Source organism: Mus pahari, chromosome 14, assembly GCF_900095145.1.
Source record: "Mus pahari chromosome 14, PAHARI_EIJ_v1.1, whole genome shotgun sequence".
Classification (NCBI taxonomy): Eukaryota; Metazoa; Chordata; class Mammalia; order Rodentia; family Muridae; genus Mus; species Mus pahari.
In genome coordinates, this window is record NC_034603.1 from 55,498,046 (window position 1) to 55,525,359 (window position 27,314).

General features: G+C 51.1%; 2 protein-coding genes across 4 annotated transcripts; one reads left to right on the forward strand and one right to left on the reverse strand.

Moving 5' to 3' along the window:
* Nucleotides 1–1,554: 1,554 nt before the first annotated feature.
* On the forward strand, nt 1,555–12,675 carry Mks1 (MKS transition zone complex subunit 1). Of its 3 annotated transcripts, XM_021213071.2 has the most exons (18): nt 1,555–1,813; nt 2,232–2,341; nt 3,487–3,557; nt 3,974–4,129; nt 5,073–5,170; nt 5,329–5,457; nt 5,808–5,912; nt 6,986–7,103; nt 7,698–7,754; nt 8,698–8,740; nt 9,167–9,232; nt 9,773–9,843; nt 10,167–10,236; nt 10,329–10,436; nt 11,033–11,166; nt 11,600–11,682; nt 11,773–11,870; nt 11,965–12,675. In XM_021213071.2, the coding sequence occupies exons 1-18, from the start codon at nt 1,734–1,736 to the stop codon at nt 12,051–12,053; spliced, it is 1,686 nt and encodes a 561-aa protein (XP_021068730.1). In that variant the 5' UTR covers nt 1,555–1,733; the 3' UTR covers nt 12,054–12,675. The 3 variants fall into 3 exon arrangements, with proteins under 3 accessions (XP_021068730.1, XP_029402048.1, XP_029402049.1); XM_029546188.1 differs by lacking the exon at nt 11,600–11,682 and having other exon boundaries at nt 1,727–1,813; XM_029546189.1 differs by lacking the exons at nt 11,033–11,166; nt 11,600–11,682; nt 11,965–12,675 and having other exon boundaries at nt 1,727–1,813.
* Nucleotides 12,676–12,933: 258 nt separating this feature from the next.
* On the reverse strand, nt 12,934–23,875 carry Epx (eosinophil peroxidase). The gene is made up of 13 exons (XM_021213181.1): nt 23,696–23,875; nt 23,481–23,574; nt 23,142–23,317; nt 22,850–22,967; nt 22,632–22,761; nt 20,986–21,192; nt 19,743–20,061; nt 18,229–18,389; nt 17,661–17,916; nt 16,969–17,139; nt 14,336–14,573; nt 13,629–13,841; nt 12,934–13,333 (listed from the first exon to the last, which is right to left on the reverse strand). The coding sequence occupies exons 1-12, from the start codon at nt 23,817–23,819 to the stop codon at nt 13,640–13,642; spliced, it is 2,196 nt and encodes a 731-aa protein (XP_021068840.1). The 5' UTR covers nt 23,820–23,875; the 3' UTR covers nt 12,934–13,333; nt 13,629–13,639.
* Nucleotides 23,876–27,314: the final 3,439 nt, after the last annotated feature.

Sequence of the window (27,314 nt, forward strand, 5' to 3'; positions counted from 1 at the left end):
AGTGAGTTTCTCACAGCCAGTGGCTGGGAAGGAGATATTCAGCCTCTCCTTGACACAGTCAATGGCCTGGAAGGTTCCATGAAAAAAAGCTTAACTTTACTTAATCATTATTAGTGGTGGTGATGGTGTGTGTGGACACACGTGCCACAAAGTGTGGAGGTCAGAGGACAATTCTGTGAAGTCAGTTTTCTTGTTCCAAGGATTAAACCCAGGTCATCATATTTAGTGACAGAGGCCTTCACCCACTGAGCCATTTCTACAGCTCTTGATTGATTTGGTTGGTTGGTTTTTCTTTTGTTTTGTTTAAAATGATGTCATAAACTTGAAATCCTTCATTTATGCTCCCAGTGCTGGCAATCCAAACACAAACCACCTCTCCTGGCTGTTCTCATCTTAGACAAAAACTCGAAGTGAGTTCCTTTCTAACCTCCATGGTTTCAGTCTATAGAAATCATCCCTTAATTGGAAATTGTATGTTCTTAAGGATGTGGGTGGGAGACAGTAAGTTGGTGGAAGGTTTGAGGCCACAAAAGCCATACCAGGTTGGAATCTTGTTTTTCCCACGTCAGCACTCATTAATACACCCCATACTTAACTCCTGGCCCTCGGTAACTTCATCCTTTAAATAGGAATAAAGTACCTCTTGGAGAGGTTTTTGGGAGGGTTCCAGGCAATACAAACGAACTGTATGAGATCCTGAATGAGTAGGTGCTAATTGTGGTGAGTTCTTCGTGTACACAGTGAATAGCTAGGTGCTCAGGACTTCTCTGCCCTATAATCAGAGGGCCATGAAATGTCCCAGGCCAGACAACAATTGCTTATTCAGATGAATGAGTAGCAACCGTCAAATACTAATTGTCAATTTTGATATTGCCAAACTGCCGGAATTAAACTTTCCTTGGATGTGCCAGTGAACCATGACTTCTGAATGTCACTCTGGTGGTTTTTCAGGGGCTGGCTCAGAATCTTAACTGGCTAATAATCCAGAACCAACATGCCCCGGGGAAAACACCCTTTCCTTCCTTTCTACTGGCTTCCTTGTTTTTTCTTTCTCTGGCTCAGTGCATACCAACAAAACTACTAATATACCTGCCCCACAGGTTTTTGTTTCTTCCAAGAATATCTTTTCTTATTTTTGTTAGCATGTCCTTTTAATCATATCCACCAACTGTTTAGGCCTGAGTTTTCTTTCTTTAAAAAACATTTTATTTATTTTATGCATAATGGTGTTTTGGCTGAGCATATGTCTGTGCACCACATGTGTACTGTAAGGCGGCAAGGTGTCTGACCCTCTGGAACTGGAGTTAGAGACAGGTGTGAGTGGCCATCTGGGCTGCTAGGTCCTCTGAAAGTCCACTTACCTCTTAAGCACTGAGCCATTTTTCCACGCCCCCTAGGCCGAAGTTTTCAAATGTTCAGTGGAAGGCAGTGTTTGTTCAGAAAGCAAGGACTCAGGTCACCTGGTTCTAGCCACCATCACCATTTTTGCACCTAAGCAAAGTAGCTGGTGACGGTTTCCTCATTTGTGCAGTGCACCGACTTTCACCTTGGGTGTAGGTGAGCTTTATTCACACAGGACAGTCAAGGGTCCCGCTGCCAGGCTAGGGACTGGCTCCTGCAAGCGTGGAGAGCTGCGCGCGCAGCGCCTCCCTTGTCAAAGAAGCCAGCGTCTCCGTTGCCAGGGGAACGGGGCACCGCGCTTTCCGGCGCGGTCGCAGCGCGAAGCTGCTGTCATGGCGGAAGCCGTCTGGAGCACTGACACCGGCGAGGCCGTGTATCGCTCCCGGGACCCCGTGCGCAACCTGCGCCTCCGGTAGTCACTCGACCCCAGCTCCAGGGCCCCCTAACTTTATGCTCCGAGGCCCCCTAACTTTATTCCACCCTAAGCTTTTAGATGCTCAGAGGCCCCTACTTCCGCTTACAACCCCAACTACTTCCTCTGCCATCTCTGCGCGCGTCTTGTTATCAGGATCTTTTCCCACTGAAAGCTTCCAAGTACACCTTTCAGACTCACCCCTGCCCAAGTCCCTTCAAGTTCTCGCCACTTTCAAACCCCTCTGGCCCCTGTGCCCCGCCTCACTGATTTATCCAGCAGACGCCCCTACCCACCTCTCCGATGCAGCCGCCTTGGCATCTCTGCCTCTGTGATTTCTTCCCCCCATCCATGCTGTGTATATCTCCTTGCTGTGTGTCTCTGACACGCGTATTTGGGGCTTCTCTTCTCTTGACAGAGTTCATCTGCAAAGAATCACATCAAGCAACTTCCTTCATTACCAGCCTGCCGCCCAGATGGGGAAGGACCTCATAGACTTGGCCACTTTTAGGCCTCCTCAAGCTGCTAGTGGGTGTTTGTGGTGACGATACATCATTCACTTGAGAACTGAGGCAAGGGTGCGGGGCAGTAGAGTTACAGAGGAGGAATGGAAGGCTCAGAGAGGTTGCGTTTGTTGCCCAGTGTCACATAGCTAGGGAATACGGAAGCATTTGAACCTGGGCAATCATCTTTTTTATTTTTATTTATTTATTTATTTTTTACATTGTAATTTACTTTTGTGTGTGTGTGTGTGTGTGTGTGTGCACGCCCATGCCACAGTGCAAGAGTGAAGTTCAAGGGATAACCTTTGCGAACCAGTTCAGTTGTCTCTCTTCACTGGATGAGTCCTGAGACTTGACCCATCTTACCCGAGTTGTGACTTGGGGGGTGGGGGTGGAGGTGGGGGAAGGGCTTCTAAGAGAAATATGTTCCAAACTCCAAATGTATGTATAAATACACTTAAAAACAATTTTAAAACAGCAGTTTGCATGAAAATATGATTTTTCCCCCTTGCCTTGAAAACCAAAAGAAAGGACAGGACCCTCGTGTTCGGCCAATAATTTTTCATGCTTTTGTTATTTCTCTTTCCACTCAGAAATATTCTTAGGCAAAAAAGGATACCCTGGTGGATCACAGAGTATGCATCTTGTGTTTTCGGATGATTCAGTGGTGGCTTCAGAAAAACATCACCCTTATCTAGCAAATTCAGCCAGGATTGAGGAAGGGCTGGCCCTTCCTACTCTAACTAAATTGTAGTTCCTTATACGGGACTAGATAATGTTTCCTGGAAGGCAGAGCTGCCTTTTATTCAAATTAGAGTAATGATTAGGACACCTCGGGCCCTAATCTTGCTTCTAGTATTAACCAAAGTATATCTACCACCTATGTTCTATGTTTAGAGTGAGCGCTTAATGAGTCACTAAATTCCAGTGGGGTTTGCAGTCCATGTGAGTAGGGGCTTTGAAGGCAGACCTGGTGGTAATGTCAGCGTTTTTCTGCCGAGGCAGGGGGATCTGGAATTTGAGGTCAGCCTGGGTTGCAGAATGAGGCACTTCCAAACAACAATAGCAAGTTTTTTCAAAGCCCAAATGAAACAAGAATAGGAACACTGGTTGTAATCAACCACAGAGGAAGAAATGTTGCTGGTCTGACTCACTCTGTTGTGTTTGGAGGTGGACACCGCCCTGATGAAGAAGAGGAGGAAGAGGTTATAATTGGATGGCAGGAAAAGCTCTTTAGCCAGGTGAGCCAGCCTTACTTGTCTCCAGTCTACCTCCACCTACCTGACTCCCACCTGGCCAGTGACTCATACTGTCACACTCATCTCCAGAAAAGGTTGCGGTGGCTTATACTTTCTCCTGTTATGTTTATGTGGCTATTGTAATATAACGGCTGCCACGCTCAGTTTAGTGTTCTGGATAAGACACTCCCTGACTCCGGGCTCTGTAGCATCTCTAGCAACAGGGTTGGATTCGAACATCAGCTTGGCTCCTTTTAACTCGAATAGTCTTAGATTTCCCCCGCCCTTCATTATTTAAACAAAGTGACAGTCGGTTTTGAAAATGTGTCAGCTAGCGCTAGAAGTGATTTGGTTTAGTAGCTGCAGGAACCAAAGTCTGAGGTAGTCCCAGCTGGTCTGTCTCTTTGTGGTGACCTCAGTTTGAAGTCGACCTGTACCAAAACGAATCTGCATGTCAGAGCCCATTGGATCATCAGTACCGCCAAGAGATCTTGAAACTGGAGAATTCTGGTGGCAGGAAAAACCGGCGAATCTTCACTTACACCGACTCGGATAGATACACCGACTTGGAAGAGGTATTCTTCCTTCTGGGGCCTCATTGCTTTCCTCTTTGTCTCCCCCTGGTTTTCTAGCCTCACTGGCTCTAGGTGGTAAGTGGGAAGCCCAGTAAAGGGGCTAGATAGAACATAGATGGTTCTAGAAGCTGCTGTGAGCTGCCGCCAGCCAGGCTGCAGGGGGCAGATGCAGGTGGTGTTTTTCTGCCTGCCAGAGGGCCCGTGGGACCTGATAGCATAGGAATTGATGACATAGATGGGCAGGATCTAGAACAATCTATTTATAATTCCGTCACAGTCAGGAGTTTATAGGCAAGAAGAGGAGCGTGCTTAAGCTGTGGGGATGCCTGTGTCTTTGCCTGTGCCCCTGAGCCCGTGTAGCCTTGTTTTACATTCCCTTCCATTACTATATGTCTTCTCAGGAAGATCATACATTTCTGTGAAGGCGGGACTGTATTTTCTGGTTTTTGTATCTGTGAGCTCTGCCGGGAGCCGGTGTTAGTGGGTGTCTTTTGAAAGATTGGACTACTTTCTTCAGGAAAGCTATGAGACAGCAGCATATACGTTTGAGACTGTTTCAGAAAAGCACATAAAAATACAGTTCATACTAGCTCACCCAAGTGAGAACTTTCTCAAAAAAACTGGTGTCCTATTTGACACTTTTGACCACCAAGTTAGCATTAACATTTACCAGGCAAACTTACCCAACGTGTTCAGAGAAGGCAGGTTGATGTTACTGTTAGCATAAACAACTTGTCTCTAGACCCCTAAGGAAACCCAAGACACAGTAGGAGTCCGCCTTGGACTTCGCCATCTCTCCCCTCCCCCGGCACAGGTACCTATGAAGTTCTACCTGATGGGTTTGTACCCTGGAGGAGAGGTCAGAAGGAAGGTTTCCCGCCAGGTGTTTCTCCCCACATAGCTCTGACCACAGGCCAGTCACAGCTCTGTCCTCTTTCCCCAGTACTGTCAGAAAATCACCACTTCAGCCAGCGAGGTGCCATCGTTTCTGGCTGAGCGGATGGCGAATGTCAGGCGACGGCGCCAGGACAGGCGAGGGGTGTGAGTATAAGCAGTGATCGATCAGGTGGTCTCCGTGGTCTCTCTCGTGCTGATGCTTCTGGGATTCCTACTAACACTCCCCATCCACTGAGGGGTGGGGGATGGGGGAGGTTCCCTCATGATCTCTTTCAGTCACCCTTTCCTGTGGTCCCTCCCAGGGAGGGCAGCAAACTCAAGTCTCGGATTGTCACGTGGGAACCCTCGGAAGACTTCATCAGGAACAACCACGCTATTAACACTCCTCTTCAGACAATGTACATCATGGCGGACCTGGGGCCCTATGGAAAGTGAGTGACCCTTCTCCCTGCTGGCTCTGGTCGTCGTCGTCGTCATCGTCCATCATTGTCGTCCTCCTCCTCCTCCTCCTCCTCTTCCTCCTTCTCTTCCTCCTCCTCCTCTTCCTCTTCCTCCTCCTCCTCTTCCTTCTCCACTTCCTGCTCTTCCTCCAGCCCTTCACCACCACCTTCCTGTTACAGCCATATGGGATGGAGGGTCTCTTTCTCTTTTTTGCTTTACTCAAAAGAAAAGCATCGCCATGAAGATTCTCGCTGCGTCCCCTCCCCTGTCCCTGAAGTGGCTGACTCTCTCTCTGTTTCCCTGGTGACCTGAACCTCGATGTTGATGTCCTGCTTCCTAGGCTTGGCTATAAGGTACATGAACACGTGCTCTGCATCCTGAAGGTGGACAGCAATGGGGTGATCACAGTGAAGCCTGACTTCACCGGCATCAAAGGACCCTACAGGTGGGAATGGGGAAGAAGTGTGGCAGAGACCTCTCTACGTGCCCATCTTGCCTCTAGTTGAGCAGACTCTCAGAAAGCCCTTGACCCGCTCCTGAACATCTAGTCCCCAGGCACTTGGTCACTCTCTGTTCTGGGTCGCAGGCCTTTACGGAATAGCCGGAAAACGTGCAGCAAAAGTTATCCTGTTAGCTGTGTCAGTGTGGGAGGAGAATTCTGGCATTGCAGAGGATGGGGACTGGCTAGTGCAGGGGACGGGGACTGGCTAGTGCAGAGGACGGGGACTGGCTAGTGCGGAGGACGGGGACTGGCTAGTGCAGAGGATGGGGACTGGCTAGTGCGGAGGACGGGGACTGGCTAGTGCAGAGGACAGGGACTGGCTAGTGCAGGGGACGGGGACTGGCTAGTGCAGAGGATGGGGACTGGCTAGTGCAGAGGACAGGACGGGGACTGGCTAGTGCAGGGGACGGGGACTGGCTAGTGCAGGGGACGGGGACTGGCTAGTGCAGGGGACGGGGACTGGCTAGGCTAGTGCAGGGGACTGGGACTGGCTAGTGCAGGGGACGGGGACTGGCTAGNGCTAGTGCAGGGGACGGGGACTGGCTAGGCTAGTGCAGGGGACGGGGACTGGCTAGTGCAGGGGACGGGGACTGGCTAGTGCAGAGGACGGGGACTGGCTAGTGCAGGGGACGGGGACTGGCTAGTGCAGGGGACGGGGACTGGCTAGTGCAGAGGACGGGGACTGGCTAGTGCAAGGGACGGGGACTCAGCCAGGCCAGGGCCAGCCATGCTTGGTTTTGTCTGAGAGGACGGCTTTGTGAGTTAGCAACCAGACACACCCAAACTGTCCATTTCTCAGGCGTGAGAGCTGAGTGGTGTAGGGTCCCCATGTCTTCAGGGTAGGAATGGGTCCAGATCCCATGGGTGTCGTCTGGTGCCCTTTCTGCTTTATCATCTGTATGACTGTCTTCTCCACCATATACCTCAAGTGAGCTTTGTCACCAGCATAGCTGATTCCTGGGTCCGGAAATGTCTTACTCACAGAAACTATCCTTTTTGTGACTTTGACCTCACAGAATCGAGACTGAGGGAGAGAAGCAGGAACACACTTCCGCTTGGAAATACGCAATTGACAACGTGTCCTCCCTCGCCCAGCCGGAGGAGGAAGAGCGTGAGCAGCGCGTGTTCAAGGACGTAAGCAGCAATTGATTCCACATCCTGAGGAAGGAGCCCCTGTGCCGGGAGCCGAAACCATGCCTGGGTGGCTGCTGGGAGAGGGCAGCCCACCGCCATCCAGGAAATAGAACTGACATGACAGCTGAGCGTTGACTATGTTCTGTGCCAGCCCGGTTACAAGCGTCCTGTGAGGGAACATTATTACCCCTTTATAAGAAGGACCCTAAGTTACAGACCCAAGTAATCGAGCTTGGGAACTTGAAAGCCAGGCTTATTCCCAGGCTGGCCAGCTTCAGAGCCTCTGTGTATCACTTTTGTTTAGTGATCTTTTAGCAGGTATATGTGTTGAGGCTGTCTCACTCTGTCTAGCTCAGACTAGCCGGGAACCCCTATGTAGCCCAGGCTGGCCTTGATTTGACAACAGTTCTCTTGTCTTAGCAATCAGGGTTGGTTCTGCAGCTCTTATGTCTGGCTGGTGGCACAGTCCTGTGCCCTGCAACAAACCAACATACATCTCTTAAAAATGTCAGGATCTGATTTTCTCCCACTCAGAGTTAAACCCCGGGATGGGTTGAGCCGCGTTTTGAGAACTGGCTTGCTTTGTTTCCTCAGCTTTACGGCCGGCACAAGGAGTACCTCAGCAGCCTCGTGGGCACAGACTTTGAGATGGTGGGTAGTTCAGCTCCCCACGGCGCTGTGAGCTGTTAGGGAGACTGTCTGACTGTAGAGGGACCGTCTCCCTCTCTTAAACGGCTCCAAGACCAACTCTGCAGGGCAGAAAGGAGGTCCAAGAAGAGTTTCCTGACCCTGCATATTGATGTGGGTCCTTGCATGCAGAGAACAGGGTCTGAAAGGGCGCACATGCTATGTTGGCCTCCCTCTTGGACAGGCTGGGTAGGGTGGTAGTAATTGGGTATTGGGCAGTGAGAAAAATACACTAGGCACTTTGACTTCTTGTTCTCTAGGGTTTGGTGGTTTGGGGATTTTATCGGTGGTAATGCGTTAATTTACAATTTATTTAAAAAAACAATATAAGGATAAGAAGTGTCTCCCTTATCTCTCATGTGGATATTGTTCCAGAGCACCTTAGATAGGCAAAGAGCTGTCATTTTTGCTGGTCAGATGTTTTGGACCTTAGAAAATGAAACCAAAACAGTTTAGGTCAGTCACTCCGGGGTCCTGTCTGTGTTTTCCCCGCCACCAGGGATTCGATTTCTAGACCTGCAAACAAGGCTAGAACTACTCAACCCCACCCCTGTCTCTAGAAAATTAACTTGTATTGTTTTATGCTACATGAGCAACAGATTCTCATGATTTAAAAAAAAAAAAAAAAAAAAAAAACCCAGATGACGCAAATAATTAACAAGGAAAACCTGGCTGCCTGCGAGTTCTAGTGAGACCTCGCTGCCCTCTCAATGTTGTGCTGATATGTTTCTGCTGGTGTCAGAAATAGGAAAGTGTCCTGTTGAGAAGTGTCAGGGTGGAGAGAACATGTCAGGGTGTGCCCAAGCTTGGAGAGTAGGTGTAAGGTCATCTGCAGATTTGGGCACAGGGCTTGGGGGCAGCGCTAATTCCCTCTGGGCCTGACACCTCCCATTTCTCTCTGCTGTAGATTGCCCCAGGTGCCCTCAGGCTCTTTGTGAACGGAGAGGTAGGTAAGTGTCTTGTCCTCGAGCCAGGCAAGAGTCTGATCCAGGTGAGGAGCTGTGAGCAGCTACTCACCTTGGATTAGTCTGGGCCGAGCATGGTCTTTGGGAAGCTGAGTGATGAGTCTTTTCTGAAAACTAAGGCTCCTGGGCCCCGAGAAGGCTTTATTTGGATCCTTCAAGACTAGACTGAGTTGCTGAGTAGTGGTGACAAACAACTTTAATCCCAGTACTTGGGAGGTAGAGGCAGGTGGATGTCTGTGAGTCTGAAGCCTGGTCTACAGAGTGAGTTCAAGGACTACACAGAGAAAAACTGTCTCAAAAAAACTGATAGATAAAGAAAGGAGAGAGAGAGAGAGAGAGAGAGAGAGAGAGAGAGACTAGACTGGAGCGGTAAGGGAACAAGCTAAGCTTACATTCTGCTTTCTCTCGAAGTTTCAGCCCAAGGCTATGAGTATGACAACCTCTACGTCCACTTCTTTGTGGAGCTGCCGGCTACTAGTAAGTGCTTTTCTGACATTTCCGTTCTGATGGTTCTAGGGGCATTCTGACCACTCCCACCGAAACTGTTCAAGGTCACAGGTCACCTCCACATGGCCAGTTCTAACGGTGCCTCCGTCCTTCCACCGCATTGACCTCTCTGAAGCACACTTTTCTTCATGAAGCGTTTCTCTCCGCTTCTGGCGCCATAGTCCTGCCTTCTCTCTGAGGGCGCTCCAGGCTCTGAGGTTAAGCCTGACCTGTGTTACTTTCTACCTCCAGTGTTGCTAGGCAATTTCACCCATTCCATAGCTCAGATCACATCTGTGTCTCTTGTCCTGCCCACAGGCACACTAGAATCTTAGCTCTAAGAGCGACAATCTGGTTACTAACATCTTGTAAACACATCAGCCTACATCAGACACAACAAATGATGGTGATTGGCATTGTGTGAACGAGTGGGCGGGTGTATGACTGTGTGAAAGAGCCTTGCCATGACTGTTTAATCACGTGACCTCCGCCCTCTCTAGTGACTTACTGTGTCTGTACTTTGGCTTTCAGACTGGTCCAGCCCATCATTCCAGCAGCTCTCGGGAGTAACCCAGGCCTGTGCCACCAAATCCCTGGGAATGGTACGGAGGGTGCCAGGGTGCCCGGAAGGAAATGGCAGCTCCGGGTGGGTGGCATTTGAAACTTCCTCAGGCCAGCCTCTCAGTGGAGGAGCCATAGTTAGGGCTCCACAGGGCTGCCTGGGCCAGAGTCGCTCTGTGATCTCTTAGAGACTGACAGCAGCTTACATTCAACTGTCCCTTTGCCTGCCTGCGGCTTCCTACCAGGAGGACAGTGTTTCTTTCCCCTGTGTGAAGGTGACCTCGTCACTGGACACTGAGAACCCATTCCAGTGAGGCTGTGCCCACCCAGTGACTGAGTTGAAAGTGACACTCCTCTTTTTTAGGACAAGGTGGCCTATTTCTCCTTTCCGTTCACATTCGAAGCTTTCTTCCTGCACGAGGATGAATTGGCTGGTGAGTAGCTGTGGTCTTCAGCCTCATTAACTAACACGCAGCCAGGAACCTCTCTGAACAAAGGGCCCTGTGCCTGCTCGTTTACATTCCAGAGTCCCTCCCGGAGTGGCCCGTGCTCTACTGTAAGGTCCTCTCACTGGACTTCTGGCAGAGGTATCGTGTGGAAGGCTACGGGGCTGTGGTGCTGCCTGCCACGCCAGGTAACCTCTTGTCCTTGCCCTCCCGATGCCCTCTGTCCTGTCGACAAGACCAGCCCTTCCCGAAGGCTCTGATGCTTCTGATAAGGAGAGATGATTAGGAACTGGGGGCTCTGACTGGAAAAATCACTTTCGGCTTTTCGGAATTTCTCGCCTCTCATGAGAGACGCCGTGAAGCCGGAACTGACCTAGTCCAGCAACCCGACGGGCTGTCACATGTCGCAGTCCTCCAGTTAGACCTTGAGAGAGAAGCTGCACCAACTGTGTGCTCTTGGCCCCCCTGGGTATTGGATGAATTGACGTTCCTGTTGCTGTGTGCCAGGCACTGTAGTAAACCTCATGTAATTCTCCCAGCCCCCTGCAAGGTGTAGTGTTCTGATCGCTTCAGGTCAAAAGAGACGCTGGCTCTCAGAGGTTGGCAAGCTTGTCTAGAGCACACAGTGATGCCTGGACTAGCTGAGACTAGAACTTCTGTCTTCCTGTCTTCCAGTCAGGCACTGTTACCCACCACGCTAACCTCTGCTAGGTCATCACCAACCCAGGTCATTGCTGGGAAGTCAGGGATGGAACCCCGCCCCTTTGCCCCTTTCCTTGCACAGGATCCCACACCCTGACTGTCTCCACATGGAGGCCCATGGAGCTGGGTCTTGTGGCAGAGCTAAGGAGGTTCTTCATTGGCGGCTCTCTGGAGCTGGAGGACCCATCCTATGTGAGGATACCAGGAACCTTCAAGGTGACTCACCTCTGGGGAGACTTCAGGCTGAGTACTTATATTCCTGTTTGAGCCCCCTCCCCTCACTGTTCATCATACACTCATGGTATATATAGCCCCTTCCTCACTCTGGCTTATGCTGCCAGGCCTGCCCGTATCTTAGAGGAACAAACATCTATACAAGGAGGTCCTTGTGGAGTCGTGTAATTAGAGATTTCCTCTTCTTCTTTCCACCATGGAAGGCCTTGGTAATTGGATGCAAGAATGCAAGCATTCTTGCTTCTTGCTCATTCTCAAATGAGGGTGGAGCCTGGTGTCCTGCTTGTGTTGCTGTCTGAATGACAAAGACAAGTCCCTCGATGATGCTACACTAGTTAAGAATAGGGATCCAGATGGCAGCAGCGCCCCAGTCAAGGGTCTGCGTGATCCGATTCTGTCTCCGCTGTCTGCCCAGGGGGAGCGCCTGAGCCGCTTCGGATTCCGCACTGAGACAACGGGTACTGTCACCTTCCGATTGCACTGCCTGCAGCAGTCCCGGTGAGTGACGCTGGGCCCCTAGGGAGCCTTGAGCCCCTTGTCACTGGGGACTGGAGAGCAGCCTTGACTATGTTTTTGGTTTTCCTGCAGGGCTTTCATGGAATCGAACTCCCTCCGGAAACAGATGCGGAGTGTGCTGGACCGTCTGGAAGGGTTCAGCCAGCAGAGTTCCACGCACAACGTGCTAGGTAGGCACCTCATTCCCTCACCTGGACACCCAGGGCCACTTGCTTCTCCTCCCCACAGTAGCTGACTACGTGGCAATATTTCCCTCCCTTACAGAAGCATTCCGTCGAGCCCGGCGCCGCATGCAGGAGGCCCGAGAAAGCCTCCCCCAGGACCTTGTGAGCCCCACGGGAACACTGACCTAGCTCTCTGCAACCCGGCCTGTGGAGCAAGGGAGAGATGTCTGCATCCAGTGCTCTCACTTTGTCTTGCTCATTAGAGACCACATTGGTTGACCAAACTGGGACTCTGGGGCCCCACCTGACACCCTGTTCATGTTTTCGCTATCAAACACGGGCATCATAACAAGGCAGGCCGTGCAGTCTGAAACTCGTCTGGGGAAACCCAGCATTAGCCTGTCCTCAGTACAGAGTCTTTTCTGGTTTGTTCTGGAGCCTCCGTGGCAAAAGGGAGTTTGGCAACCAGGAGTAATGGTGCACGCCTTTAATCCCAGCACTCAGGTGGCAGAGGCAGGAGGATATCTATGAATTTGAGGGCATCCTGGTCTACATAGTGAGTTCCAGGACAACTAGAGCAGCATAGTAAGACCCTGTCTCAAAGCCAAGGCAAAAACAGACAGCAACAACTCGGAGTTTGCCATCTGAGGAGGAGGCAGATGCGCTCGAGAGGTCAGTCTCTTGCTTCTTCCAAGAAAAGGTGAGGGTAAGGGGCCTAAGCTTCCTGGCTAATTCTCTGTCCCCTGACAGTTTAGGGCTGGCTGGCTTTGGGACATGGCCTGGGGGAATTCTCAGTTCTCCTGCCAGCTGGGTGGGGTCTTTTATTGTATTTGTTTGTTTGTTTTTCATATAAAAAGTATTTATATTGACTGATCTTCTGTGGACTCTCATTCTCTCTACTCTGGGGGTCCAAACTCTGCCTTTCTCTCCTTCACAATGTTTCTTAAAACTCCAGAAGAGCCCGTGTGGCGAGTCCCAGGCTCCATCGCAGTCCTCGTCTTTATTATGTGGGGCAAAGCTTAGAACCAAGGCCTCCCTCTCCCCAGCCCAACAGAGAGACCACAGGCCCTGCTCTTGCATTGTTTTAATGGTAGAAGAAGGAGAGAGAGTTCTTCAGGTCCTGAGGAAGATGGTAGGGTGGCTAAGAGGCAGGACTGTGTGCTCTTCCTGTCATGCTGAGGGCAGGGGTGCTGGAAGCCCTCCCGCAGTGTCTTGCTGGGACCTCAAAGCCTCATGGTTCTGCTCATAGGCTTTTATACCTGGTGGTGATTCATAACGTGCTATCTAAGAGGTTCCCAAGGTAAGAGGGCCTGTTGCCATGGCACCCTTGACGCTCTCAACCAAAAAAGCCATCTCTGAGTTTAACCAGCAAAAGCTCTAGCAGGAAACAGTGGTTTGCAGGGCAGAACGCAGCCTCATGATCTCGCTGTTACCCTCATCTCCAAGTCTTGGGGTCTTGGCATAGAATCCTGTGGGAATAGCAGAAAGAAATGGATGAGGAATTTGTTAGCTACCCAAAGAGCTATTTTAGGAAGTCAGTGACAAAACTGAAGTCAGTTAAATACTTCTGATTGTCCCTCTCCCCACCGCACCAAGTCCTAGACCCCAGAACTGATTATCAGTCCAGAAGCCAGCGTTCTTGGAAGCCACTATGGAAGAGTCCCGTGTTCCTAGTGACAAACTGTATTGTTGCTGCCTAGCGGGTGGGATGTCTTATTCCTGGAAGAGGTGCTGGGGCCTGACCTGTTCCAGATCTCCCCTTACCCGTGGAAGCCTCATTTGCCTCGCCAGGCTGACAGGTTCAACTTGGGAATACGGCTACAGCTCACAAAACCCTGTGGGTAGATGTTAGCCCTGAAGATGTCCCTCGAAACCGTGGTGATGCCAGTATTGTCGCATATAATCCGAGATAAAGAGATTCGCCTCAGGGCTTTGCGTTGTCTTTTGGTGAAAACTCCCCATTTCTGCCACCAGAATCTGTGGGTCAAAAAGAGGCATGAGAAGGTTGGGGAGTTGCCGTGCAGTGAGCACCATGCTTGTGTCTGACACCTGGGCACTCTCATCTCATCTGCTTTCCATAATCTTACCAGTTCCATACATAAGTGAACTGCCCAGAAGTAAGTATACACCAATCTAGGTGGTCAGGGGCGGACTTGAACTCAAGCATACGCCACATTCAGATAAGGAGTCAGGTCTTAAGCCACAAGCTCGGGTTTAGCTCTTTTTGCCCACATCTTCTGGGGTCCGCTAGCATAGAACATGGAGGTTGGCCAGTCGCCTGCCGTTCTGGCCTGTGGAGGCTCTGATCTTGCCTGGGGCATTATTTCTTTCCCACAGACCCACTTTGCATGGGGAAGCCTCCTGGCCTCAGGTCCCATGAGCTCAGGAGCTTTAAAATGTGCTTTCCCCGTTGTCCAGCCTCTCAGTGCTGTATCCTGGTGCTGGGTTATTTTAGGCTGCAGATCACTTACCTGTCTCCATCTCTGGCTCTCCTGAACTGGTTCTCAAAAAGACAAGCCAGAAGGGGCCCCACTCGGGCCCCTGGCAGGAGAGGCTCCGCGATGGCCCCGACCCAGATGTCGATGTTGTTGGGCGTCTTGTACAGTCTCAGAAACTTCCTTGCCAAATCCTGATTTTTTAGCACCCGACTAAGCTGGGCCAAGTTTCGGGGCTGGGAAAGCCCACAGAAGCGTCTCCAGGCATTGTATCCTGCAGGGGAGCCCAGTCAGAGCCACGCTGTCAGTCTCCCATCAGCTTCTGCTACTCCCCACAGAGCCTCCAGAGTAGATTCTGTGCTCAGTACTGGGTGGCACCAGAAGATTCCTGAGGTCTAGACACTAGATCACTGCCCTCGCTAGATGGCAGGCGGACAATCTTGTTTTGTGTGTGTTGGGCTGAGGAGTGTGTCCTGATGTACAAAGCCCAGAGACACAGATTTGATGTTGTGTATGTGTTTACATATTGTGGGGGGTGTGCGTGGATATAGAGGTCAAAGGTCAACACTAGGCATCATTTGCTAGACACTGCCTTTAAAAAAAAAAAAAAAAAAAAAAAAAAAAACTTGCCTGGAATTTATCAAGTTAGGGTGGCCAGCCAGAGAACCCCAGGTTTCTGCCTGTCTCTGTCTCCCAAGCGCTGGGACCACAACAGTATGCCACCTAAGCCTGGCATTTTTAAAAAGTGGTTTATGGGAAACGAACTCAGACCCTCATGCTTCCAAGGCAAGCAGTCCTTTTACTAACTCTGAGTCCCACAGATCTGACATTTAATATTATTATTGGGTTCATATACATTTTATAGGCACACTGCTCAGAACATTCTTAAAAATCAGGTTTGAAGAATTTGTGAAGGAATGACTAAATGAGAAAATAAACAATTTCAAACACAGTGCTGCAGGCAGCTAAGGAAAACAGTACCACGTTTTCTCATCACTAAGTGTTATGTACCTCTCAAGAAGTCACAGTGCCTCCGTGAAGTAACCTGCAGTACGTATAGTTAAGTCTATCCAGGCATCGGCTGTTCAAGATCTACTAAGTTTAGTTCAAAGCAGGCAGTTCAGTTCTAGATTTGCTGTTGGCCGGGGGAGGGGCTAGAGGAGACTGCAAAAGCCAGTTTCCTGATAGTAGTTCTGAAGTGGGCTGTAGGGGACAGCTGATTATGGGGAATAGAAAGTTCCAGTGTGACAATTTTGAGTGGCTAGCAATGCCAGCCTTCCAGCAGGGGGCGACAACAGCTCCTTGGTGTAAGACTACCGGGGAACTGGCCCTGTTTGTCACACAAGCATAAGGACCTCCTGAATTGGATCTCCAGAACTCAAGTTTACACACACACACACACACACACACACACACACACACACACACACACACACAATCCTAGTTCCTAGTGCTGGAGAGAGAGACAGGTAAGCAGCTTTGGGATTCACTGATCACTCAGCTCAACCTGCATGGCGACCTCCAGGTCAGTGAGAGACCCTGCCTCAAGAATACAAGGTAGAGCTGAGTGGTGGTGGCCTACACCTTTAATCCCAACACTCTGTGGGGGAGGGGGCAGAGGGAGGTGGATCTCTGAGTTTGAGGCTAGCCTGGTCTACAGAGTGAATTCCAGGATAGCCAGAGCTACACAGAGACCACCATGTCTTGAAAAAGAAAGAAAGAAAGAAAGAAAGAAGAAAGAAAGAAAGAAAGAAAGAAAGAAAGAGAAGAGAAGAGAAGAGAAGAGAAGAGAAGAGAAGAGAAGAGAAGAAGAAAGGGAAGAAAGAAAGAAACTAGCAAATACATACATACATACATACATACATACATACATATGCACATACATGGTAGAGGTCAGCTGTGAGATAACACCTGAGATTGGCCTCTTGCTTCCATGAGCCCCACAGACACGTACACAAAGAGAGGGAGGAAGAGGAGGAAGAAGAAAGGGACAGAAACCCTCATGTCTCCGTGCTCTCCATGTGAGCAGAGCAGGCAGTGGGACGCCCCTGACTCCTTGCCACACAGGCGAGGCTCCGCCAGGACATGTGGGGCTTCAGGCTCTTACCTAGAGAGGAAGGCTGGAGTTGGAAGGGAGAAAGGCCAACCAGGCTTGAAGCCTCTTTGTGTTGTGGAATGGGGTCAAACACCAGGAAGAATGAAGACGTTTTGAAGTCAGATTTCATATTCTCGTGACTTTGAGTAGATTACTAGCCGTCTCTGACTACTCCCCATCTATACGATGGCTGGGCCCACTGCCGCTGAAGGTCATTGGAACAAGAAGACGAAACGAGTGTCCGTTCTCTTCACACTGCCATGGTGTCCTCACCAAACAGCCCTGCGGGGCCTTAATCCTAATCTACTTGCTCCTCATCTGTCTGACTCCGGCCTTCCACCCTCAGGTCAGAGGGCCCTGCACTCTCTCTGGTCCTAGAAACTTTATAGCCTTCTCTGAAGTTGCCAGTGAGGTGGGGAATGATCATCCATGTCCGTAAGGCTATTGCTTTTCGCTACTCGGAAACTTCTGACCTCGTCCCTTGACCTCCTTGTCCCCTGACCTAGTCCTGGGGTGGACCTAAAGCCGTGTCCCCTATAGCAGATAGAACCTAAAGCCGGGACCCCTACATCACCTGGAAGCCCATGGTCCCGGCTGCGCTGCATGTTCAGAGCTGCCAGATCCAGCCCAATCCTTCTCACTTGCTGAAACAGCTTGTCCCGGAGCTCATCCACCAGCATGGAATCTTGCCGGTTCAGCTTAGCTGGGGTGGCCATGAGACCTCGGAGGATAGGGTCGATGCCGCCTGGTTTCATAAAACGGAAGCATTGGTCAGCCTCTTAGAGGTTCCTGAGGTCATTCCGTGATGCTAAACCAGCAAGTGAGGCTCCTTGCAGGTCCATGATATACTGCTCTGACATCGGTCTGCCCTGCCCTCTGCTTAGGAAACCCCCATTATCAGACCTGGTGATATAAATACGATGATAATCCTAGCTACTCAGGAGGTTGAGGCAGGACAATCACAAGTTCAAGGCCAGCCTGGGCTATTTTTGTAAAGCCCTTATATAAAATTTAAAAAGTAAAAGGGGAGGGGGAGCAGTTTAACGGTAGATCACTTGTCTAGCATGCACAAGGCCTGGGTTTAACTCCCAGTGCATGAAGCAGGAAAGAGGGGGACTCCTCCCTTAGGGCATGAGAGACTCACTGATGGCTGCTGTCTTTCCACTATCCCGAGGAGGCATTTACAGAGGCAGGACCAGCAGACAACAGCCCACCTGGGAAGGGGTGCTTGAACCCTCCCCCTTTGCCTTTGGGAAACCCAGTCACCTTCATGTACGATTCGCCAGCTGGCAAAGAATGCAGAGCTAAGCGGGACGTGGGAGTTGGGTGCCGAGGCCCGATACTGGCTGTCCAGGCGGAACATGAAGGGCTGAAGCATGGTGTGGCCAAAGCGGAAGGCCAGGGTGAAAACATTGGCTACACGGGGGTCCACATTGGAGCAGTACCCTCTGTAGGGACCCAAGGTTTTTCTGATCCGGGCCTTGCCCAGAACCAGAGGCAGGAAGTCTCGGTAGGTGATGATCTGGAAGAGATGGAACGGAAGAGTGTTACCCGAGAAAGCAGCCCTCCCTCTCCTCTGCTGTTCAAAGGCTCCTCGGCACACTAGTGATGACTGTCATTGTGCCAAGCGTGGCAACATTAATCTCCCATTGGAGGATGAGATACTGGAATCAAAAGAAATGTCATGGATGGGGTCTCCGTCAATTTTGGAACCAGAGGTTGAGATGCACCCCAAGTATCCAGACTCAGCAGCCTTAGGGTACAGCCTCAAAGCCATGTTCTCAAAGGCTGGGAAGCACTCCCTCAGATTCATGCTGGCCTCTGGGCTCCCTACCTGGACCATGGCTCCCACGATCTTCCGGGCTTCGTTGTACAGCTTGTCTCCACTCCAATGGGGGTTCAGGCGCCTCAGCTCAGTGGCTAGGCGATTGTGTTCTCTCACAAACAGCGTGTGCAAGGCCGCCAGTTTGGGGGTTTCACTTGACCGGGTGTCACCTTGAAAGCCCCCAAGTTCAAGATTATAAGAGACTCTCTTGGTAAGGGAAGACTGAGGTCTGGGTCCCAGAGACCAGGTGAGGCAAACTTCCTGAGCTAGGCTTCTGTCTAAGTCTCATGTGGCTCCCTAACGACAGTCGCCTTCCCTCCCAGGGCAGGTTAGAACTAAGTCAGACACACAGGGCAGAAGCCGATCTTCTTGCCTGGTGACTGACTCTCTTCTACAAGAAGACCAGACCCATAGCCCAGACCACACTCTGTGGGGAAATGACCCTGGGGGCCATGACCTTGAGACTACATGTCCCTGTCTGCTGCATCTATTTCTCCACCAAGGGCGCTCCCAGTTCCCAGTTTGAATTTGATATCCCGATGCTCTTCCAAGGAATCCAGGGGGCGGGGGAGACACATTGGGCAGAGCACATTTCTGTACTCAGACCTGTCCCGTAAGTAGGCAAGGACACCAAGTTCAGCCACCCGGATGGCTTCCCACCCAGCCCCCACAGTCTTGTTTGGAGTAAGCTTCTGGAGGCCCCTGGTGAAGGCCCAGGCTGCTCCCCAAGAATATAGAGCTGTGCAATCCTTACAGAGTGGATTTTAGTTAAGCAGAGAGGCAAAATGGACAGAGCAAAGACCCAGGAATTACAGTGACTTTGTCCCAGTGTAGGTTCTGCCCTCAGAGCGCTGCTCTCTGGAGCACACCCATCTTCCCTCAGCCTCAACCTCAGATCTGTAAATAGAGGACGATATTTCTCACCTTTCAGGGCTGCTATGAGGGCTCGGGGGTGGCCCAGAAGCGATTACTGTCATTATCATAACCACACAGGAAGGCTGGGGTAAGGACTATGAATAGAATGCAAACTAAACAGAGGGAGGGAGGGAGGAAGGACCGAATAGATGCAGAACTGTGTAACAAGAAGGGAGGCACAAAACGTACATGTGTGAGTACACACACACACACACACACCAGCCTAAAGGAGAAAGAAATGAGTTCAGGTAACTGAAGAGCCAGTCCCTTTCTATCTCAGAAGAGTCGGCATCTTCTCTTGGGTCTCGGGACCATGACTAGGAGCAATGGGCAGGTACTTAATAGGGACCCCTCCTGTAGTTGGCTGGAGTGACATTTAGGTAATGAGAGCCTTGTCACTGGAGACAATGAAGCAGGGACATCTGGTCACAGCCAAGGGATAGGCACTTCCCATGTGCTAGGTTTCCCAATGACTGCACAGATCTGTACCTAAGGTATGCCCCTGCTGAGGGTCTCTATCCTGTGGGTCTCCTGAGATCATCACTAATGTCTCCTCACCACACCCCATCATGTCCCTCCATCCTGGGAAGACGCCCCTGCAGACCAACCTGCCAGGAAGCAGGGGATGCGTGCAGAGCGGTTAGTCAGGAGACAGGGGTCCTCATGCAGGTTGTCGAAAGGCAGTAGGGCCCGGCCATTGTCCTGGAATCGCTGGTTCGTGGCCAGCAGCCCCAGGTAGTTGGTCCGATTTCGGAGCCGCAGGGAGAGGGTCACCTCGCTGCCGTACACCATGCTGGCGTCCACGAAGGATGTAAGCGCATTGATCTGGTTGCGGACTCTGTTCCTGATTTGGGGACACGCCGGGGCAGAGCGGAAGAAAGGGATGCAGTCTCGCTGGTTCTTGATGCGGGGATCATTGGGTGGGATCTAGAGTGAAGAGCTCTCAGTGACTCTGGGGCCCTTCCATAGCAGGCTCACTCTGACACTGCTCAAAGCTTCCCTACTCCAGGAAGCCCTCACCCAGGCCTAAACCTGGGGGGTTTGTGCCTGCTAGGCAACTGCTCTACCCATGAGATGAACCCCCCTGCCCTCAAGAAAGCTTTTAAAAACGATGAAGACCTTCATCTAACTGGAGGAGAGAGACTGACCCTCCGAGAGACAGGTGGTTTGCAACACTCGGTGGAGGCAGCATTTGCTGTGCCTGCTGTACAATCCGAATGCTAACGCTGTGCTGTAAAGACCTGGCAAGCTTCAGAGGAGGCACCCCCGGCCCACACCAAGGTGGGAGGAAAGGGGGGTTGGTAACATACAGCCCCTTTTGTGCCTCCCTCCCTACCCACGCAAGGAAGCAAACCTGTAGGTGAATGTGTGTGTGTGTGTGTGTGTGTGTGTGTGTGTGTGTGTGTGTGTGTGAATATGTCTGAGTGTGGATGTGCGTGTGGATGTGTGGATACACTCATGCCCCTCCCTTTCCCAAAGCAAATCAACTTCCTGAATTTTGCATCTTCTCACCTAGTGCCCCACAGTCTCCTTCCTTGGAGGAAGATCCTGCTAACAGTCCCCGAACCAGAGTTGGCAAGAATTGCAGGGTTCTTGGACTTTACCAACCCAGGAAGAGCTTCTAATAGTTTCTAAAAGGAGGGCCCAGAGACTTCCTCTGCTGGAGTCAGTCCAGACGGTCAAGGCCTCCTCCATGAAACTCCAATAGAGCCCACCCATCCCCCACCCCTCCAACATGCACCGCAGGGGGCATCTGTGGTCTCTGAATTGGGCTTATTTCTCCCAGATTCTCTGGCACCCCTCTTTCTGGGCTGGAAGCACCCCAGAAACCTAGAAGGCTGGCTGAGGGACCTTGATGGGGAAGCAGGGAGGCAGCTGGGCGCAGGTCTTCTCACAGTCCACGCCCATGCTGAAGGCCACTCTGGCTGGGGACTCCGGGGAGAAGTCCAAGTCATGGTCGATGAACTGGCCCCACTGCATGAACATGAGGGCCCGGCCGTGGTCTGAGGTCAGTTTCTTGCTGGGGAAGCGCACAATCTGATTGGAGACATCCCGGACCTGGTAGGGAAGTACAGTCAACATGGGTCTGGGCTCTCGGTCAGGGTCAGGCGCTAAGACCAACCGGGACTCAGGGGGTGCCAGAGCTGTCTGTCTCCCATCCACCCTCTCCTCCTGGCACTTCTTCTGTTCTTAGAGATGCAGCCCGGATGGTCTTAGATGCAGCCCAGCTTGGCCTGAGGTTGCTGGTGGCACATGCCTAGAATCCCAGGATTTGGGAGGTTGAGGCAGGAGGATTGTAAATTCAGGGCCAGTCTGTTAAATAGTGCCAATCTGAACTACACAGAAAGATCATATATCAACAAGTGTGAGGGGGCTGGTCCAGATTAGATTCCCCCCACCAGCTGATCCAGAGAGATAGGAACATATTAATATGTAGACACAGATTATAGAACTGGTGATCTTCAGAAACAGGACTGATTTCAAGGTGACAGATAATAAGTAGAGATCTGGGAAGACAGATGGAAGGGTCAGTAGGGTACAATTTAACACCAATATTAAGGCAGGTAGGGGATTGTTATATTAACATATCAAAAGAAAGTTGATATTGTGAGATTACAAATCATAGATGCACAGGTGCATGGCTCTTTATATTTAGCGAGATACTTTGACCTGAACGTGGAGTCTCGTGGCTATAATCCCAGCCTTGGGAAGCAGAGGCAGGAGGATTGCTGTGAGTTTGAGATCAGCCTGGGTTGCATTCTAAATTTGGACCAGTCTATAGACACAAGGCATAAAACAGAGGGACTGGAGGATGACTTAGTGGGTAGGAATACTTGTTACGACCTGAATTCAAATCCCTAGGACCTACACAGAAGCCAAGCATTGCTACGGGTGCCTGAAGCCCATGCACGGAGGGCAGAGACAGGCTCACTGTAGCTCACTGGCCAGCCAGCTTCCACGAAACTGCAAACTTTGGGATGGGTGAAAGACCTTGTCTCAAAAAATATGACGGTGGCCAACAGCAAAGGAAGGCATCCAGCATCTTCCTCTGGCCTCCGCACGCCTGTGCACACCTGTACACACGTATGACACACACACGCACAGGTACATACACATACATGGGGTGAGGGAAGAGAAAGAGAGAGGAAGGGAGAGGAAGGAGGAAAATAGAGAGAGGGAGAGATGTCCTCTCAGGAGAACCATAAAGCAACTCTATTCACAGTAGGTAGCACTGAGGGATCATGGTCTATCCAGCTGTTTAAGCCAAGAGCTTCACTCTCATTCACACACGCTCTAGATTTGTTCTATTCACAGGTGACGAAACTGGGCTCAGAAGGTAAGTATATTCTCTACCCACAGTCCGCTCAGCCAGTCGGGGGGGGGGGGGGGGGAGGAGAGCCTCGATCTGAGCCTTGCCTGTGACAACTCAGGGCTGTCTTTACCTCCTGTATTTAAAAGAGAGCAAGCATTTTTCCAGACCCTTCACTCCGACTCACAAGAGGAAGCAGGAAGCCATTACGCCTCTTGCCAGGGGTCCAGCCGAAGGGGAGAGACCTGTGGTCTTCATACTCAGCTGGCAGCCAGCGGGCCAGGGCCTGGTTGGAGGCTCCCAGCCAGGGACGCTTCCTGGGGTAATGAATGGGGGTGGGTGTTAGTAGGGTGCGCGGGACCTGAGAGAGGGGGTGCGGGGCAGAGGCAGGGCCTCGACACTCACTTGTTGTTGCATCTCCCTGTTATGGTTCGGTACTTGTTGCTGCAACTCTCAGCCTGGTCCTGGAGAGCACAGCCACTGGCCTGGGACAGCAGGCGCAGCTGCCGTTCCGTGAGCACATCTGGGCAGGAGAGAGGCAGGGTTCTGAGTCCAGAGTCCTCTCTCTTACCTGGGCTGTTCAGTTCCACCCCTTTGTCATCTCTAACATCCCCTAGGCTTCTCGTCCCACCACCCCACATCTCCCTCCACTCCCAGGCTAGGGCAGGCTTTAGGGGCTCAGCAGGAGACAGAGTACCAGTGGCATTGAAGGGCCCGGATCCCTGTGGCTGCAGCCTCTCTTCTAGCAGCCCTAAGGCCACATGCATATAATCAGCAGCCTGAACCACTGTTCTGGTGGTTGCTACTGGCTGTTTGAAGTAGGCCAGGAGGTCCATGGGACTGGCCGAGCCGCTGCGAAGACGCTGGGTGATGCTGTCCCGAAGAGAAGTAGGAAGAGGAAGCTGGAGGAGGGTGCAGGCTACTGTGGACCCTCAGCCCAGCAGGGAGACCCATAGTGCTCAGGGGTTCAGGTTGGGTAAAATGACTTTGCCCAGAGCCCGTCCTCCCTCACTGACCTTCCTAGTCCCAGGCCTACCTCTTCTGTGTGCGATTGTAGGCAGTGTCCACCAGCAGCTTAGCCTCTGCTATGCAGTCTCGAAGGACTGAATTCTCCACTGGACTGGGGGAAGCTGTTCAAAAGGATGGAGGCTCAGTATTCAGGGGAGTCACAGACTCCCTATATCCAAGTGTTTCCCCTCCACATCCTTGCTTTAGACCAATCTTCTGCCTTGGTACCTAACAGTCTCCTACCTGGGGCAGTGCCCTCAGCGTGTTGTGTGAGGATGAATGTGGCTAAGGCCCCTACCAGGACCAGCAACTGCTGCATCATGCAAGCTGAACCCCTGCCACAGCTGAGCAGGCAAGCAATGCCCATGGACAGCCACGGAGGTGAGTGTACAATTCCTCTCTCCCCTAGAGGCCCTGTGATGGTTTCTTTCTTCTTACTGTTCCCTGGAAGGAGCTAAGAGACTTTATATCCCCGGCCTGTGGTAGAGGGGGCGGGACTTTGCCGCCAGAAGCCCAGCCCCTAAAGGCAGAACTCTGGAACCTCGCTCTGATGTTCAGGGGGACCTGTGGGATCGAAACACCCCCATCTTACTTTACCAAGTTATCAGAATGGGGGCTCCTCTCGCCACCATTACCTTGTTCCACACCCACCTCCAGTCTTGGGTTCATGGATGCATTTCCCCCCACAATCCGAAGCAGTGCTGGGGATGTAGGCTGTCACCCAATGAGTGATGAATGACCTCATTACTGACAAAAAGAGAGAGCTTGGCCCCATCGTTAATTGTCACTCGTCATTTCCAGACCTCACTTTCACATCCCTAAAATAGGTTTTGTGTGGATGTTTGGAAAGGTTCCTCTCTCCCCATCAGGGCAGAAATGGGGTCCGGACTTATTACCATACCCCTAATACTCAGCACAAGGCTCCATTCGGTAGGCATTCATTGTTTGTAGAGGAGTGAACCGTCAATAATCCAGTTCTCTCCTTATCTCCCTAGGCTGATCAGCTCCCTCCAAGATACCAGAAAAATACCTCAGGGTTCACCTAGGGTCATGGTGAGGTGTCACAGGTAGAACTTGCTGGAAGCTTCCTAAAGGCTCACTGTGGCTCTGAGCGTGCCCTGAATGCACAGCAGTGGTGGGTTTACTGTGTGTTCCCATGCACTTGAGCTTGCTGCACTAGGCCAGACTGACCTGAGTCTCAATCTGGCTCTTCCACAGGCAGTGAGATCTCGGGCAGAACTCGACTCAGTCGGCCCCAGCCCCTTCACGTTTCCAAACCTTTCCTCCTGACAGGTCCTTCTCTGGAGGAACCTGTTGATCCTCGCCTGCCTGGATGGCTAGGGTTGGTCTCTGGCTCCAAAGCCACTGCCGCTGTGCCCGTAAGCAGCCTATCCTGGTCCCTTCAGGTGAGCATGTCCATTCCTTCCTCGGTGCAGACCCTGCCCCTTCTAGACCTCAGGAGACTCTTCCCCAGCTCTTCAACCCCTACCCCACCTCAATCTGCACAATGCCTTCCCCTGCCCCTCCTCCCACATATGTGCTCCCTCCTCTGCCACCGGCCTCAACAGTTGCTCCTGAAACAGCCACTTTGCTTTAGCAACTCCTTTCACAAGCTCCTGTTGGCAAGGCTTCCCCATCTTATCTCCCATCTTCAGCAGAGGCCCGAACCTGTGTGCCAAGGGATACAAAGTTACGAGGAAGAAGCTCTACTGTATCTCCTGATGACACCCTGCTAGACCTCGTTTCCAAGCTTATGAGCCAGAACGGTGTTCCCAAGAGACTTTAAACCATACCATGCACAGCTAGCTGAGCTTTCCCTCCCCTCCAGATGCCCCAGGCTAGAGCTAGGATGCCTTCCTTCCTGGGACCCCATACCCCCACAGGGGTCTGCTCTCCCCTACAGGGCTCATTAGTTCTTTAGCAGCAGGTTGTTAGTTGAGAGTGGTCCTGATGATGGGATACAGTGGGTTTGGGGGATGAGCTAGGGACAGAGGCCCTGGGCTCTAGATCTATTCCTACCTGCTACATTCATTATATTTGGATATCTTAACAAGTTAGGTTTAATGATTAAACTAAGACCCTGAGGGACTCTACATACCACGACTATGGAAAGCAAGTTCTGGGGGTGTTGCTAAAGCTGTCCCTTGGGTCCGGACTAGTGGGTAAAGCTCATTCAGGAGACTGAAGAAGTATGGCTTGTCACATGGCTCTCCTAACCCCTGGGGCCACATGTTCCCTTCATCTTACACTCAGCTGCTCTCCTACGGGACCCTGTCCAGAGCGCCAACCATGCTAATCTTCTGTTTATAATCCTCACCGTTTGGTGAATGCCACCCCCTTTGCCTAACTCCCTCTAGGATGCCACATTTGATCCCCTCTTAAGTCAAGCTGGGACCTAAATCCTGTACTCAGCACCAAGGAGCCCCCTGAGAGCAGCTCAAAGAAGTCTTCAAGAACTCCTGATATAATCCCATCATCCTGTGAAGCAAACGCTGGGCCCAAAGGCCGTCTCCTTCACAGTGGAGGTTTCCCTAGCTCCCGGTAGAGCATGTGACATGCTACCACAGTGCCTAGCACGCAGGGCACTGAAGAAGCCTCACCATCCTACCTACCTTACTGTTGCTTCTCCACTATCTTTACACGGGGTTGTCCCCTCAGGTAGCCGTTGGCTTCAGCTTGGAGGCAGGAGCGAAGAATGCAAAAGCTTCTTTGGATCCTTCAGGGCTAGATCTCCAAAAGGGAGGCCTGTAAAATGAAGGCATTGGCTCCTAGTTCTGGGACTGAGGCCACTGCGATCTGATGAAGATGGTACCCTGGACGAGGTGAGGCGCCCTCCAGCCTAGGCATCCACGGTGGCCTTCACTGTGACAGGTCTGACAGACAGGCAGGGTCCGCAAATGCTCATGGCAGTCGGCTCTGACACTGATCAGAAGGGACCAGGGAGGAGTGTAGTGATCAGAGGGACCAGGGGCAAAGGCCATGTGTTCTCAGGCCTCCCCATGGGCCTTTTCTCTCAGTGCCTCATAGGGGAGATTTTCCTTGTAGCTAGGAGATTGTAGATTGTCCAGTAGCAACTAAGTGTGTCAGACACTAGGGCCTCCTTCAGTATCCTCCTCTACCCATTAAAATAATTTTGAATGATACTCGTTAAATGAAACAAATGATAATGGTCAGAAATGTGTGGAGGTTTTCTCTTATTGATCTTAATGTATATAATTATGTCAGTAAAATATGTATGTATATTTGTGTGTGTTTATGTGTGTGTATATATATACATATATATATATGTATTTATATATATTACATAATATATATTAGCTGAAAGATTGAAGTTCAAAGTCTGCCTCAGCTACACAGGACGATAGAGGTCAGTCTAAAATGCATGAGTTCTGGAAATAAACAAATACATGCATGCAAAGATACTAACTATAACATACTAACTATATAAAAGGAAAAGTATAATGGCTTAATGTTTTTCACTTAAGGGGGAATAGCCACAGATTGTTAGATTTTCGTTGGTGATGGTGGTGGTTGGTTGGTTTAGGTGTTTGGAGCAGAACCTCATGAAGTCCAGGCTGGCTTGAAACTCTTCCTCCTCCCTCCACCTCCCAAGGGCCGAGATTACAGACGTGTGATAATACACATACCTGGCTTGTATTAGCAGTTTTAGTATTCAACATACAGTTAAGTACTAAATTTCTTCTTTAGTTTTAGAGTCAGCAGTTCCACCAGGTGCGGTGGCACACAGCTGCCATGCCAGCACGTGGGAGAGACCGCCCTGAGCTACGCCGCGGGGGTGTCCCAAAAACAGACAAACGGGCGTTTACAGGGAAGAAGCAGCTCAATCGTGAAGGCATAAATA

Bases quoted from the DNA above. Each gene is read 5' to 3' on its own strand.
- Epx (XM_021213181.1), bottom strand. From the start codon at position 23,819: ATGGGCATTGCTTGCCTGCTCAGCTGTGGCAGGGGTTCAGCTTGCATG. The intron at 17,917-18,228 runs GTAGGGAGCCCA...CATCTCTTCCAG, and splicing joins TCGTGGGAGCCATGGTCCAG to ATCATCACCTACCGAGACTT. The intron at 14,574-16,968 runs GTGATGTAGGGG...GCTCCCCTGCAG, and splicing joins CCGGGACCATGGGCTTCCAG to GATACAATGCCTGGAGACGC.
- Mks1 (XM_021213071.2), top strand. From the start codon at position 1,734: ATGGCGGAAGCCGTCTGGAGCACTGACACCGGCGAGGCCGTGTATCGC. The intron at 5,913-6,985 runs GTGGGAATGGGG...TTGACCTCACAG, and splicing joins GGCATCAAAGGACCCTACAG to AATCGAGACTGAGGGAGAGA. The intron at 9,233-9,772 runs GTAAGTGCTTTT...TTTGGCTTTCAG, and splicing joins TGTGGAGCTGCCGGCTACTA to ACTGGTCCAGCCCATCATTC.